The 14,908-nt window shown below is 36.9% G+C and overlaps 1 protein-coding gene across 1 annotated transcript in view; it reads left to right on the forward strand.

Annotated features, from left to right (window-relative positions):
• SLIT3 (slit guidance ligand 3) overlaps positions 1-14,908 on the forward strand; it is a 522,490-nt gene that overhangs the window by 50,537 nt on the left and 457,045 nt on the right. Inside the window, exon 4 of the mRNA XM_074604436.1 lies at positions 3,275-3,346. Within this exon, the coding sequence (XP_074460537.1) occupies positions 3,275-3,346 (72 nt within the window). The remainder of the gene's footprint in view (positions 1-3,274; positions 3,347-14,908) is intronic.

Below are 14,908 nucleotides of genomic sequence, written 5' to 3' on the forward strand. Positions count from 1 at the left end.
CCTGGGCTGGCATTCCTCATGTTTGCCTCACCTTGCACTTGAAGTTTCCTTCTTTGTTCTAGAGCTTACTGAGAGATGAAGATAAAGTGCAGTTCTTGTCAAATGACATTTTAGGAACTACTCCACTACATTTCATTCGTGTTTGGCACTTCTCTGTCAAACTACAGGAAACGGTGCTCATAAATGACCATGCAGAACACTTGCTCCTTTCGTTAAATAATTTTTAAACACTTCTATGTCCCTTACAGGATTTAAGAACATCCTGTCAGGTACTTTGATGCTGCTGTATTGAGAACTTTCTTAATGGCCTTTCTCTCAAGCACAGGAAGAGAATAAGAAGTGTAATTGGAATTTTTCCTAGGCTATTGGTGGTGTTCTGGCACATAATAAATATAAGCATGCTAAATGTAACCTATGTCAAGTATGTGTAAATTTACGTGAGGTTATCTAGTCTTATACTTAGGTGACTATTCCAGTAGGAGTTACTTAAAAGCAGTAGGTGAAGGTGGTGTTCAAGAGAAACAAAACCCTGTTCATTCTCTGAGTTCCCCTGAGAACTTTTGGCAGAAATTCCAACTTGAAGGAAATCTTAGGAAGAGATTGAAGTGATGTTTGGAGAGTTCATAGCTTGAATCAAGATATCAGTAGCAGTAGAAAAAGACCAATGCTTCATTTATAACAATATAATGTTATAAATACTAAATTCATTTAGACCAATATGAAATGTTTAGTGTTAATGAACAGTAGGTCACAACGTGAGCTTTGCAAAAGCATCCTTGTGTGGGCTTTACTTCATATAATCATCAAATAATTTGGGTTGGAAGGGACCTTTAGAGGTCATCTAGTCCAGCCCCCGATATTCATATGATGTTTGAATGAAAACCAATACTAAGGTAGTGTCAGGATGAAATCTTAAAATGCTTAGGACAATTGAAAATGGCAACTGAGAACTCGGTCCTTTATCCATCACAGGTAGGGTAGCATTGGCCCATACAAATAATAGGAAATCACTTAACATATTTGATTTTCTGGATTAATCTGACAAGGAAGTTAGGGAAAGTTAAGTTATGGAAATTTTTTTGGTGTTAGCTTTTTTCCTCTAAGAAGTTGTTTGTGTGACCGCAATTTGTGCCTCTGACTTCTCAGGTTGCAAACTTTCTAACCTTGAAAATACAATTTTTTTATAACTATGTACATTTTCTTGCCTGCTTGTTGGTGTGAAACCTTCTATTGAAGAAACTGAATCTGATTTTGCTTAGTTTCTGTTGCTTAAAACAATAAGCATAAACTCAGCATTTTTGAAATCCTTGCAACTAGAGATAAGAATATTCTTAAAATATATTCCTTGGATGTTGCTTTGAGATATTGGATGATCTTGGATTTACAGTGGACAATTGTGTGTACGTTGCAAGAGCTGAAATGATTATCAGACAGAGTGATAAATATCAGAGGACGATGTGGATCTGTTGTATTTCATTGGCAGTCTTTTTCATTCTGATCAATAAAATAAGTTCAACATATTTAGTATCTCTCAAGAACTAGTGTTAGTCTTGATGAATGAGGGTGGAGCTAAGACCTGTATTATAATAAGTAATTTTTTCACTGTATTTTATCCTGCCAAGTAGATCAACTATTCTAGAACATAAACATGCTTAACTGAAAATATGAATTTGATGATGATTAAGTAACACATTACTATCAACCTTAAGGCAAAGTAAACCTAATCTTGTTTAATTTAAGAGTGACATTTTGCATGGGTAAAGGAATCCAGTTTAAAAATCTTCCCGTGGACTTTCCTGAAGGCAAACTAGTGCTTAGTATCTCTTGTGTTCTTGTGTAGTGTTTCATTTACTGGTTTGTTCATTTATCTCCGAAATGTAATGGGTAGTCAGTAACAGCACTGTGAAATAACCAATTTTTGTATTTGCTTAGGTTGGCACGTGGCATGTGTAATGTTTCCGCTCTGTAAGCAAGCTTGTGATTGAAGGCTTTGATCTCTTCTAGGTGTCAGAAAGAGAAGTAAATAGTCCCCTCTCCCCTGTCACCCCTTTATCTTGCAAGACATGCTCATATGGTAGCCATGTGAAAACTCTGCTGCATGAAAAGCCCACAGCATTAGTTTGATCTCTGAGGAAGGCCTTCCAATTCAAAAAAATTCTTGAATTCTGATAGTGAAATTATTCAGTGTGCAAGAAAACTGGAAACCAGTTACTGGGTGTTACATATCAGGTTTCTAAAAGTTCCAGGTGTCTGCTGAGATCAAAACTAGCAAAAATAGATCTGTTATCAAAGGTAACCTTTAAGGTAGATCGGGAGCAAAGGAGGCATAAATATAGGCTTATATATGAACACATATGAAATCAGCTTCCTATTTAGAACAGTGGAGTTGTATGTAATTAGTTTAGGTCAACTTTGTTGTGTAAATGACATTCATTAGGACTGTGAAAGTAAGTGACTGTTTTGTTGTCAGTTAGACAACAGAAAAAGGATTGCAGAAAAAGATTGTTTCTTATAAGTAGATCTGCTTTTAGTTTTTACGGGGCTGTTGTGCATCTCACGAATGAGGAAGCTTGTACTTTTTCTAGCTACTAGACTGGAGCAACTCGTAACAGTTAACTTCTTACAATTGAGAAGTTGTGGTCATCAGTGTAAAACTTTTACAGTAAGCGAGTAAAATGGACTAATATATAAACAGTAAGTAGTTCTCCAAGATGTTTGTGGAAGAATCTTAAAGATTAGGATTCTACTTCAAATCACCATATAGTTGTCTGTCACGTTCATTTGTTCTACAACAGTGCTCATATTTTCAAAGTGAAGTTTTAAGAAAATTCTTTAAAAAAAAATATATATCTTGTATGGGTTGGTCAAGTTACTTAATTTGCTGTGCCTTTGTCTTTAGGAAAGAGAAAATCTAGATACCTCCTAGTAACTGTTCCTTGAGCAGTGAAAGCTGACCATGGGGGCCATGTGATTCATTGTTAGTAGGCATCCAGAGGAAAATTAAAGAAAATATATTTGCGTACTCATCGCATTAAAACATTCCAACTTTCTGGTGACTGTCATTTGACTCCCTACCTGAGGAATGTAGGCAGGTGTTCTACAGATGGCACGATCTCTTTGGCTTGTGTATGACTAATGTACATACTGCATTCTATGCTGAATTCGTAGCATGAGGTTTAATACAATGGGAACTTCATGTATTTATGCATAATAGAATAAGCTTCTTAAATTTGAAGATAATCTAATTTTTTTTATTCTGTTTGTAACTCTTCAGACGTCTGAACAAGAATAAACTGCAAGTTCTTCCAGAGCTGCTTTTTCAGAACACACAGAAGTTAACTAGATTGTGAGTATAATATGATTTATGTTTCTATTGTATGTTCCTTATTATAGAGATTTGCACACTTGTGTTTTGACTGTGGTGAGAGGTTTAATTTTTGTGATATTAGAACTGCTGGACAGTAAGGTTTCTTAAGGTGATGCGTTGTGTTTGCGTGTGTGTAGCCGTAATTCAGCAGAGCATAAGTATCAGAGGGAAGAGAAACCACAGAATATTTGTGTCCTCATATATTCACCATCATGTCTTCAAGGTGAATTATTTCTGACTCTCTGTGTACAGTTGCAGAAACCGTGGAAAGTGTCACCTTTCATATCCAGTATAGTCTAGATGCTCACAGAGAGATTGCTTACTCTTATTTAAAAATTAGCGTGCTGACATAATACAGATTGTTATAACTTTTTGAGTTTTAAAAATTATCTTTTTAACTAAGTCAAGGCATTGCCAGGCAGACCAGCAAAGTTATGGCTGCTGCCTCGTCAGTCAGGAAGACGAGGAAATATGGAGAGGTAAAAAATATTTTATTTCCTTCAAAAATAAAAACTGTGTTATAAGGTGTATAGATGGCCTCAAGACCAGTTTGGACAGCAAGAGAAGACTAACATGAGCTTGGCATCATTTTTTTTTGGTGGGGGCAGGGAGAGAGTGGTGCTAGCACATTGACTGGATAATTTGTAAATTTTTTTTTTAAAAGTTAATAGAAATAAAATGGATGAGCAGGTGCCTTCACAGTTACTACCAAGAAAAGTCATCTGCCTTTTTAAAGGAGTGGTCAAAAGCTGTTTGAACTAGCCTTCCAGATCTTGCCAAAGTTTAAAGTCGTGGTCCAGTCTGTCTTTTTGAAAGATGTGCTACATGGTAAAACTGGTGGGTTTTGTGCTTGTGTTTATATATGGAAGACCCGACAGTAGGATTTCTGATTTGGCTAGTGAAATTGTAACGTTTCTACAGGATTGTTGAAAAGTTGCTACATCTAAGTAGGGTTTTTATAGTTGTTGTTGAACTGTATGCAACCAAGCAAACCATTTAGGCAGTGCTGTGAATTTTATTTCTTCCTGTGGAAATATAAAACACATGGTGATGGTGAAGATTAATTTTGGAATCAGATGACTATTTAAAAAAAAATAATAGGCTCTTTGTTGATGTTCTAAAAGCAAACGAATTGGACAGTGTGCAGGGAGTGATACTGGTACAGTTTTGGAGAATTTCTGTACTGTTGTGTGAAATTGCTCACGAAAAACTGTACAAATAAGTGAATGACCAAGTTCTGAAGATGAAAAAATATAGAAAGATAAATACAAACTATAGCTGTCTTAATCTCAAAACGTGCTTGAAAAGTCTTTGTTAGATTTGTTTTTGCAGGCTTTGTTGCAGCTTTTGAATGCACTAGAAAATATTTACTCAATGGATTTGCTAGGGCTGAGTGATTTGGTTGTATTTCCTCATGTTCTTTGCATGTTTTTGAAATTGTGTATCTTGAAACTCGTCTTGAGTGTAAAGTGTGAGCTGTGTACTTACTTGCAGATACCATTATAGAAGAGTTGCTTCATGTAGGTTGGTTGTCCAAGGAAATGGTGATGCTTTCAAGATGAAAAAATCTTCATAGAGTTTGCATTTATCCACTAATACAAACTCCAGTTTAACAGGTTGAAACTTCCTCTGTGAGTGGTTGCATTGTACATGGCTATTGTTAAGGTGAAAGGAGCTGCCTGGTAATTTGTGGTTTCGAGGGAAGGTCGTGTGTGTTGGTAACTCGTGTGCATCTGTCTGAAGGAGCCTTACACGCAGAAACTAAGGGAATGTAACTGAGGCTTTTCAATACCAGAGTGTATCTTTTAGTAGATCGTGTAATCGTGATACATTATAGTCCTTACAAGCAAGAGGTAATAATTTTGGATTTAGAATATAAGGATTGTAATAAAATTACAAAAAACAATGATTAATATGAATGCTGTATTCTGTCACGCCTCCCAACAGATGCTGTTGAATGAATGTCAGTGAATAAAGACAGATATTTCAAAGTCTTGCTTACTGTTTAATAGTGCTTTAGATAGATCACTTTAGCACTGTTTGTCAGTAGAAACTTGCTTTTTCTTTTGAAGATACAAGTGTTGTATAAATATAGTGAATATTTTAAGTAAATAAATTTTAGCTAAGTGAACTGTTATGGTTCCGAATGCAGTTTGGTTTTATGTTTTTCAGTGATGGGATAATAAAGAAACTTCCTACCTACTAGAATTTGTAAAAATCCACCCACCCCGCATATATGCTTATACTTTGAGGAAAAATAAAAATATGTGTCTAAGAAGGTTACTGTCAGGTTTTTTTGTGCCACTGTCTTGGTCCTACTGATAGGAAATCTAAGAGTTGTTCTTTCTCACTTTTGTTATGACTTGCTTAAATGCAAGAGTGCCAGTCCATTGCTTGCAACTGGCTTTTTAGGGAAAACGCTTCAGTGGCGAGGCATGATGCTTGCATGCTTCTCCTGCAGCTGCTCTGACCCAGCCTTTCAAGAAGAAAGCATAGTTGAGAAAGTGTTGAAAGGGAATAACAATGAAGGAAAAATTGATAAGAGGGACTGATAAATGGGTGGTGTAATTCTGTGGAATATACGATGAGTGAATTAAAATGAATATTAAAAAGTGTATATAATACTGATCTTAATTTTTATTTTCCATGGTACGCTTCTTTCTCCTGCCATACTTTCAAACTGGTGACTCCGAGCTACTAAGCTATGAGTCAATTATATTACTATTTTCTGACAGTTATAATCCAGATAATGTAGAAAGTCCAAAATTGAGTGTGTTAATTGTTAAGATTGCTTCAGCTCAAATGATGCAGAATGAGAACTGAAGAACAACTAAATATTTCCATGTAGTATACTCAAAATGGAAAATTTGATTTTACTTGTTGAAAATGAAGAGCCCATAGTCTTGTCTACATAGCAAATAACAGATGAAATCAACAGTGATTCTTACAGCTGCTTTCTGTAACAGATGTGAAGTCAGTCATAACAGTCTACAATTTAGTTAACGAAGGTCCAGATTAAATTTTTTTTTAAATATAGAACTCAACACAAAGTTGACATTTTAAGTTTGATAACTTGATAATAGTGTGAAAGTTGGGCATATATCTTAGCATTAATAGAATTTGTTGGAGATGGAGTGACTGACCTGTTTAAAAATGGAGGAATTTTGTGGGCTGGAGGGTTTCAGGGAAGAGCAGTTAATGTCTCAGTAATAACTAAAGGTTGCAAAACAGATGTGAGGACTCTTCTTAGTGTTCTGTCAGTGGGGCTGAAATCCGACTGTGAGTTTAGTAAAGGAACTAACTTTTTCATGTAGTTCAGTATCGGCAAAGTCTTTCCAGTCTTGTTGCTGCTGGAAATTGAAATGTAGAACATTACATTTTCCTGGCAATGCTGTGCTTGAAAAGCGAGAGAACAAACTGTTTGGTGATGTTGGGTTCTTCTCTTGTTCCATATGCGCACTCTTTGCACAGCGTGGGATAGCTTCCTTGTGTGTTACCATCGTGTATTTATGTCAAGGCACTCAGCATTTTCACTGAAATGCACTCTTTCTAATAACTAATAAAACTTAATTTAGAATGTTTCTCAGATTGTAACTACTTCCTCAATTAATCACTCAGCTCCAGGTACCTTTGCCTTTTTTCTCCAACCTTCTCCTGAAATGCTGAGCTACAGGCTATGCTTGCATCTTTTACAGCGCAGCTTAGACTTCATTGTCACATCTGGTTGATATTAGAAGCAGGAATATATATATAAGGGAATAAACTTTAGATGGAATGTGAAACGTCCCACAAAATGAGTTTCTCATAAGGTTTTGAGCCTTTTCTTCTAGAAAGAGTGGCTTTGAGACTTGCGGATTTTGTTTGCTTTAGTTTAGATAAGAGTTCTAAGTTTAAATTGGATGGTGAATGAACCCTTGATTGGATTCTTTAGTGGAAATATTTGCCATTACTCTGTTGCCTTGATTTCCTTGGTTTTAAAGCTTCTTAAACGTTTTATCTGGGATTAATAATTAAGTCTCTAATAATTCAAACTGCAGGCACTTTTAATGAGAAAACTGAATCAAGGGAAAGGCTCTTGCAAATAAATTGAGACATGGAAACAAAGATACTTTTGGTGTAGTTTCAAGTATTATTTACTAGCCATAAAGTAAAAAGTAATATTAATTTTAATGCAAGTGATTAAATGCACTGAAAAAATATAGTAAACCAAACTATGTAATTCAACAGCTATAAAGCCATGTTTTGATCACAAGATAATTATTATCTAATATCCATAGCAACTTGTGAAATTTATCAGCAAAGTTTGTAAACATAGCTTTGTGTGTGATGGAATCATGAGTTTTCCTTCGTGTGCACAGATGGTATATAAAATGATCATAGTGTATCTGCTTTTCACTAAAGGCCAAGTATGCTAGTGGTCCATGAGGTACTTAAGTATCTTTAAAACCAAAACAAAAGGGGGAAACTACTCTCCCCCCGCTCCCCCCTGGCTCCCCGCCAACACCCCAACATGTAAGTTCAGTGAGTTCAGACAGGAGGAGCGCATCCCTCAGTCACCCAGAGCAGGCTGGTGCTGGTGTCCTGGTGGCTTTCCGAATATCTCTGGGAACAGCCTCCAGTTCCACAGCCTCCTTGGGCAACCTGCTCCAGTGCTCAGTCATCCTTACAGTAAAAAAGTGTTTCTTTATGTTCAGGCAGAAAGAGGAAACTGCTTTTTTGCATACGTGTCCAATATGTCGTGCCAAATAGCTCATGTGTAGTGAAGCAGACTGAATTTTAGACTGAGGAAAAACATTTTGCAGTAAATACATTATGAACAAAGCTTGGATGCTGTTATTTGATTTGTTAGCTTGAGGTCATGCAACTTCAGTCATGAAAACGTAAGATTTTTATAAGCAGTCTCATAGTTTCCTATCAATGTATGTGTCTCTTAATTCTAACTTAACGTTTCCCAGGGTAACATTGGTGACAGCCAGTCACTGGTAGTCAGTGGTGCTATCAGTAATTATGTTTTGCTTTCTAAAGTGCTACTCAATTAGGTAACGCTTCAGTAAAAAAAAATGGAAAGGGAAACGTAACACTTCAGTGTTCAAAGATGGAGTAAGAAAAAAAAAAAGTAAATGGGGGAAAAGGGGCTACTTAGCTAACTGCGTAAATGATAGGGGGAATCTTGTGCTCAACCTTGCCCCATCACGCTGTTCCTTTAGGTTAATGGTTGTCAGGAATTATCTGGCATCTGCCTCAATCTAGAACTGCTTTTGGAAGGATGGAACAGGTTAATATGTGGAACTTTGCGAACTTGCACTCATCCACTGTCATTTGTATTGAAATTTAAATTCTCTTTTATATGATTATAATTAACTTTTCAAATATTTTGTTACTCAGAACTATGTACCTCCCGCTTTGTTTATAGTTTATTAAAACACTGATGTGAATCTCATCTGCTTTCTATGATCACAGCTCAGCATTGTATTAGATCATCAAAGTTTTCTACTTTGGTATGCAATAAATGCACATCAATAGCTAATAAGGTACATATAGCACTGTAAAACAGTCAAATAAGTAAATGTAAGTGTGATACCTGGAGGGGCACCAGTAAAAATTGAGTATCTGTTTGACCTTTGTTGTTGTTAATTTTTTTCAAGGGTAGATTAGAAACAAGAAAGTGCGCCTACACAAACACACACAAAATATACCAAATGTTTCTGAAGGTTTTCTCAGGCAAAGTTTTATTATTTTTGCTGACTTTAATACCTTCATTGCCCAATTTTTTTCTCCTCGAGCTAGGTATTAAAACCACATTAAAACTGCATAGAAATAATGGTCTATCCTGTAATTCGTAGGCCATGAATACTGGTGAGAAATGTGTGTTATATGGATGTGCATACTTAAAAGCAATTTTAATGATCAATTTAGTAGTCACTGAAAACCTGTGTAGTCTGGTTAGTTGTTTATCATATTGGCTTTTAGTTTTATTGCTATTATTTATTGCTATTTCTCATCACTTCTCTTGATTTGTCTGCTTCCTTATGGTTTTAGTGTTGGTGCAGTGTGTATATTTGATTTTGTGTAAGTAGTTCCATTAGATAATTCCTAGTAGGAGTAGCTGGAACTACTTAGTTCCTGTTTTTCTTTTGAAGCTGACCTTGTTAAACATGAATATAAAGGTGTACTTAACTTCTGGATTCACTGTGCGATAGGTACTATGTTGTTCTGTTGCCCACTATGCCTGCAGACAGAAGTTGGCTGGTGTAAGTCAGTGTCTCCTGGTTTGAATTTGACAAGTGTAGTGTGTATTAGATTTTTACCAATGTCTGCTTTCCTTTGAGTGCGTTTATAGTGAAGATGTTTAATGTAGTGAGGAGCTTGTTTCATATGCATATGATTTGCCAAGAATTTTCTGCTGAAAGCCTTACTAGAACTGTCACTGGTAAACTCTCCTTTCCAGCCTGATCCTTAGCAAGCTCCAAGTATCGAATCATGACTCCTGATCAAATTCGGAGGCTTTTATCTTGTGGATGTCATCAGAAGCTGTGTTTGGAAAAGCAACCAGTTCATAAATTTTCTTAGCGTCCTCTTTGTTTTTCTGTTTGTTCTCTTTCTAGAAAGAAAGATCTCACAGATTGCTGACTTAAAGCTCCATTATCATTTCACATTAAAGCTGGATCCTGACAATTCAATTGTTACATGAGTTTGAGTTATGGTGTTGCCATGACAAAATAGGATGGGCTTGTAACAGTGTGTTTTTGTGGTTTTATCCACATCCAATAATTGTAGTTTAACTGTGTATGGATCACAGCAGGTCTTTTTAGAAGACAGTAAATAATTACAGTAAGTGTTTGCTGGTCTCTAGGGTGCACTTCTGGCTTGAGAAAGATGTGCATTAGGTCAGAGGCTTGTGCTGCAGATAGCTGCATGACATTTACACCATTTATCAAGCTGAAGTAGTTTTATATCTTCTTTTTTGGCTCTGGTTGTAAATAATGTATGTAGCAAATTGGTTTTTTAAAAGACAAATACACCAGTTGTATTTGGAGTCTAAGGATTTTTTCCTGTCTAAATTAGTGCAGAAGATTAATTTTAAAAATATGAATAAAAGATTTTTTTATTGTGAGTGTAGAAAACAAATGAAGACATGTCAAAAAGCCAGAAGGATCCCTCCTCAATGCTGCTTTTTCCCCTGTGTGAAATTAGTTATTTAAAATTATACTGTGCAGATGTCTTGTTTCCCCTCTTAGGGGAAATAGGCATGATTGGAGAAGAAAGGGTGCTCTTTGCAAAAATTACTTCTGGGTTTTAGTGGCGTCTGTCTTCTTAGAAGACATCTATTGCCAACTTCTCTGATCAGGTCATCTTATTACTAAGCTATTTGAGGGAGTTTGTGGCAAAAGATTATGCATTTCCAGAAGAAATACCACACATGCAGATTAAGCGTGAGTCTGCTTTGGAAATCAGTAGTTTTACTTTATTAGCTGAGTAACTACTGCCTTTCACTGTCACTGTTTTTTCCTATGCTATTCGAAAGGTGACATGCTCCTTTGGTTGATGTTCCGTTTAGGAAATCGGGAGACTCCCAATTTGTGAGATTAATTTGCCACTACGTTGTTTGATAGCCTTAACCATGTTGCTGCATGTCAGCTTTCCTGAATGTAGGGTTTTTTTAAAGCACTCACAAACATATTCTAGTTTCAAATCATATGTCTTGGAGATAACATATTAAAAATGATTCTACTGTTATTGCCTGCTCAAGACAATCCTGAACGAGAAAATGCTTAGTTTATTTTACTAACATCAGTAGCAGCCTTGCAAACTTACTAAGTCCAGCCCAGGACTTTACATTAACAGGACTGTTGTAAATAGTTTCTGATGGTTCTTAAAATTCTTCTTATTCTTAGTATTAAAAAAGGAATATTGACAAAATTCAGTATGTAGTCACTCTATCCCATCAGACATTAATTCCCATCAGAGTTCATTCTTTTCTCCACAACTAGGATATTTGAGAACATCCTGGAGATGTTTAGCAAAATTAGGCTTTTCTGAAGTTCTGCAGGCAATTTTGCTGCTTTAAGTGAGTTGCAGCACAGCCGACTCGATTGGGGCTCCATGGTTAGTCATCGCCTAGGAAGTTGGAGACATGGTTTCTGAGGGTGGTTATGTGTGCTCTGCCAATTCTGAAATGCGTCCTTTTTAACAGGCTTCCGCTGCGTTGTTTGGAGTGACAAGTTAAAACACCACAGTGACTCTGCTTGTTATGATGGCTTTCACGTAGCAGAGCCATTACAGAGTTCTCAAAATACAGTAATTGTGGGAGGGCATTATTGGTTTACCATTTTCTTACATTGGTCTTCAGAACTTTGCTCTTTTGCTTCTGTTAGCACCAGTTCAAGCATTGTGGCTCCCTATGGTGTTGTATTCTGGTTCCTCTGGCTTGAGCTGTGGGGATGGCGAGGCTGGGGGGCGTTGTGGCTGGTGGCCCTGAAAGGGTGGTCATGGCTCTTGAAGCCACGGGCTGCTTTTGTTTAACTCAACAGAGGATTGAATAGCTGTATAGAATGCTGTTAGAGAATAGTTAGGTTCTATCTGCAAGTGTATTATTACTGTAGGTATTCTGACCTGATGGTTTGTAGGCAGTTTCTTCTCTGGAAACTGAATAACCGTCCGCATGCTCGAAGTTCATCTTTCAAATTTACTGCATTTGCTTTGTTAACATGGCTTTTTGGCCTTGCTACTATAGCTAGTCTGCAAGTGTCACCACATCATGCAGTACTTGCACATAATTTATTGCTATATGGATATTGTTTTTCTGGTTTTCAAACTTCTTAATTGGTTAATTGATGTGTGAATTGTTTTGCACTTTCCCCATTGGCTGGACATTGAAAGGAGCTGAAAAGCGTGTTGCTGAATGCTCGGTTTCATAAATGGTCCAGAGCTGCCAGAGTCCTGACCCCAGTTAGAATGAGCAGTGGCACATTCACGTGTGAATTTTCATTATTGCAACTAGGAAAAAATGTACTATAAACATAACTTATTTTTTGGGGGACAGGAGATTAGAATGGGAGTGTTTAGCATTATTGTCATGTTTGAGACTGTTTTCCTCACACAAGCTGAATGTAGGAACAGGTTGAACTGGTGACCCGAAGCACAGACATATCATCTGTGTAACAGGAAGAATATAGTAATGATAACGTAAATATTTTTCATTGCTTTCCATAATAGGCTGTCATTCTGAGGTTAAAGGCTAGTTTACATTACTTGTCTTGTAAAAGTCCTTTCAAATACTTTGGAAATATGTTGCAAATGTTGGGAGTTTCCTTTGGTGTGCAAGTGGATGGTGGAAGTAGGGGACATGATCATTGTTCTAGAGGTACTAATGAGGGTTAAATTATAAGCACTGCACATGAAGGCTTGATTTTGATCAGCAACTTCAAAAACAAAAGGCCATTTCCCATCACCCGTTTTCTGGCATCTACCTCTATTGTTTGCTGGTTCACAGCAGTTTCCCCTGCAGAGACTTATTGGGGATTCCAGGCACCCTGGGAGTGAAGGTTTTTGTGGGTAAAATGATGTAAGACCAAACACTTATTTGTTTTAGTTCTCATTTGATTTTATTCTTGAAATCTGTAATGTGTACAATGGGAAGCTTAAGTTAGGCTTTCTGGAACTTTTCAATATGTTTCACAGAGGTAATAGGGCATGCCTGTTTAAAGTATTTCAGACACTTAAAGGTCACCAAAATGAGTACTGCTATTACTTTTAAATGCACTATGGTTACTTTTGAAATACAGTCATAAATGATCCAGGATTTCATTATGATTCAGATCGGCTGAGAGAAGCAGTGGGACTGTAGCCTGAGGCGTATGTGTTGCCTGTCAAAAAGGGTCAATGTGGAGCTGAACCAGGAGGTATTTGATCTAGAGTCTGATGCGGTTTCAAGTCCCAAGTGGAGTCCATCTTGTAAAACTTACAAGAGTAGAAACTATTTATGAAACAAAATTAAAATAACTTGTGCAAGTCATTAAATGTTATGGTGCTACAAGAATAGATTGGCAAGGGCAGTTTATTATCTTGTTACTCCTCTGACTAAGCGAAGGATGTCATTCAAGGTGTGCCTTTGAACTGCTTTTATTTCTTAATGCAGTGTAACATACTGAAAACCAAAGGCTTGTAACACCTTGTGTTATAAAAAGTCCATGAGCTGATTTGTAATATGTTTCCCTTACATAATGCTTTGGAAGTTAGTGAGAGTATTCAAATGTACGGTAATTGCCACTGTTGAAGCTTGAGATTTTCTACAATGAAAATGCAAATACTACTGAGAAAATCGAACAAAGTATATTTGGAACTGAGTACCTGTCTTTTGCTTTGCTCAGTTAAACTCCCTTATGGGCTGTTAGTAGAGATATATCTATGAAAGATTTTCTTTAGGAAACAGCTGATGTGGATTTATTTCCTTTCTATTGATATATGAAGGAATGCTAAGTTTAATGTTCTGAGTGGTTTACATGTAAGATATGCCAATGCTTAACTGTGAGGGGAAAAATACTGAAAAATAAGGCATCCAATATGAAACCAAAGGTTATGCTTATACAGTTAGTTTCTTTTGTTGAGAGAATCATCTTGTTTCCTACCAAACAATCACATTAATAGAACTCCCAATTGTGTTAGTTCTGATAATCATCGCTGGGTCAGGCCTGCCTCAGCATGTTTTCTGTACTGCTGGAAGTGAAGGAGGTTGCTGAGTGCAGTAAAATGTTCTCAATCTCCAAGCCCTAAACTGATTTTTCTACAACCAGTGCATGCACGTGGTGACTGTATCTTTGAAAGTATTAGAATGAGATTTTTCCTTTTTTTTCTTCAGTCACTTTTACTCATACCATCCTTTCCTGCCTTTTCCCCAATAATTGCTCGATTAACCCCATACCTTACATTCCCTTATTGGGAGCAGAGCTGACGGGATATTGTGTGAAGTTTTTGTTAGCACTTGGGCTTTTTCAGAAGTGGCAGCTGTTCTGATGTCTGATCTTGGTGTTATTTGATCTGGGCACTTGTTGGTCAGTAGGAGGTACTTCACTTAAACAACTTCCCTTCCTTGACTCTAGAGGCCTTATATTTCTTCTGCTGCATTAAGTACTTTGGTGGCTGCCAACAGCTACACTTGAAATTCCAATCCCAGGATTTTGCATTGCAATAAAACACGTAAATGTAGGAACGTCATTTTACTGGGTTTGTTGAGAGGACACAGTGGTGCATCCGTGCCTGAGCAAGTATTGCCCCAGAAGGCAACAACCCACCTAAAGGAATTATTATCCAGTGAAACTCCGTCTTTCTTTTTTGGCATTAGTTGCAGGACTGGGGAATGTATGTGCACGGTACAGCGTTTCTATTTCTACTAGTCCTGCCTATAATGAAAACAGAATTAGGCTAACATTGCTCAGACTGTTTAGTTTTGACTTTCAGGGCAACGTTTGTCAAGTATTTTGATAAAGTGTAATTTATATGTGTCAGTAATTACATGCTCCAGAGGGACCATAGCAATAATGG

This window comes from Larus michahellis, chromosome 11, assembly GCF_964199755.1.
Source record: "Larus michahellis chromosome 11, bLarMic1.1, whole genome shotgun sequence".
Lineage (NCBI taxonomy): Eukaryota > Metazoa > Chordata > Aves > Charadriiformes > Laridae > Larus > Larus michahellis.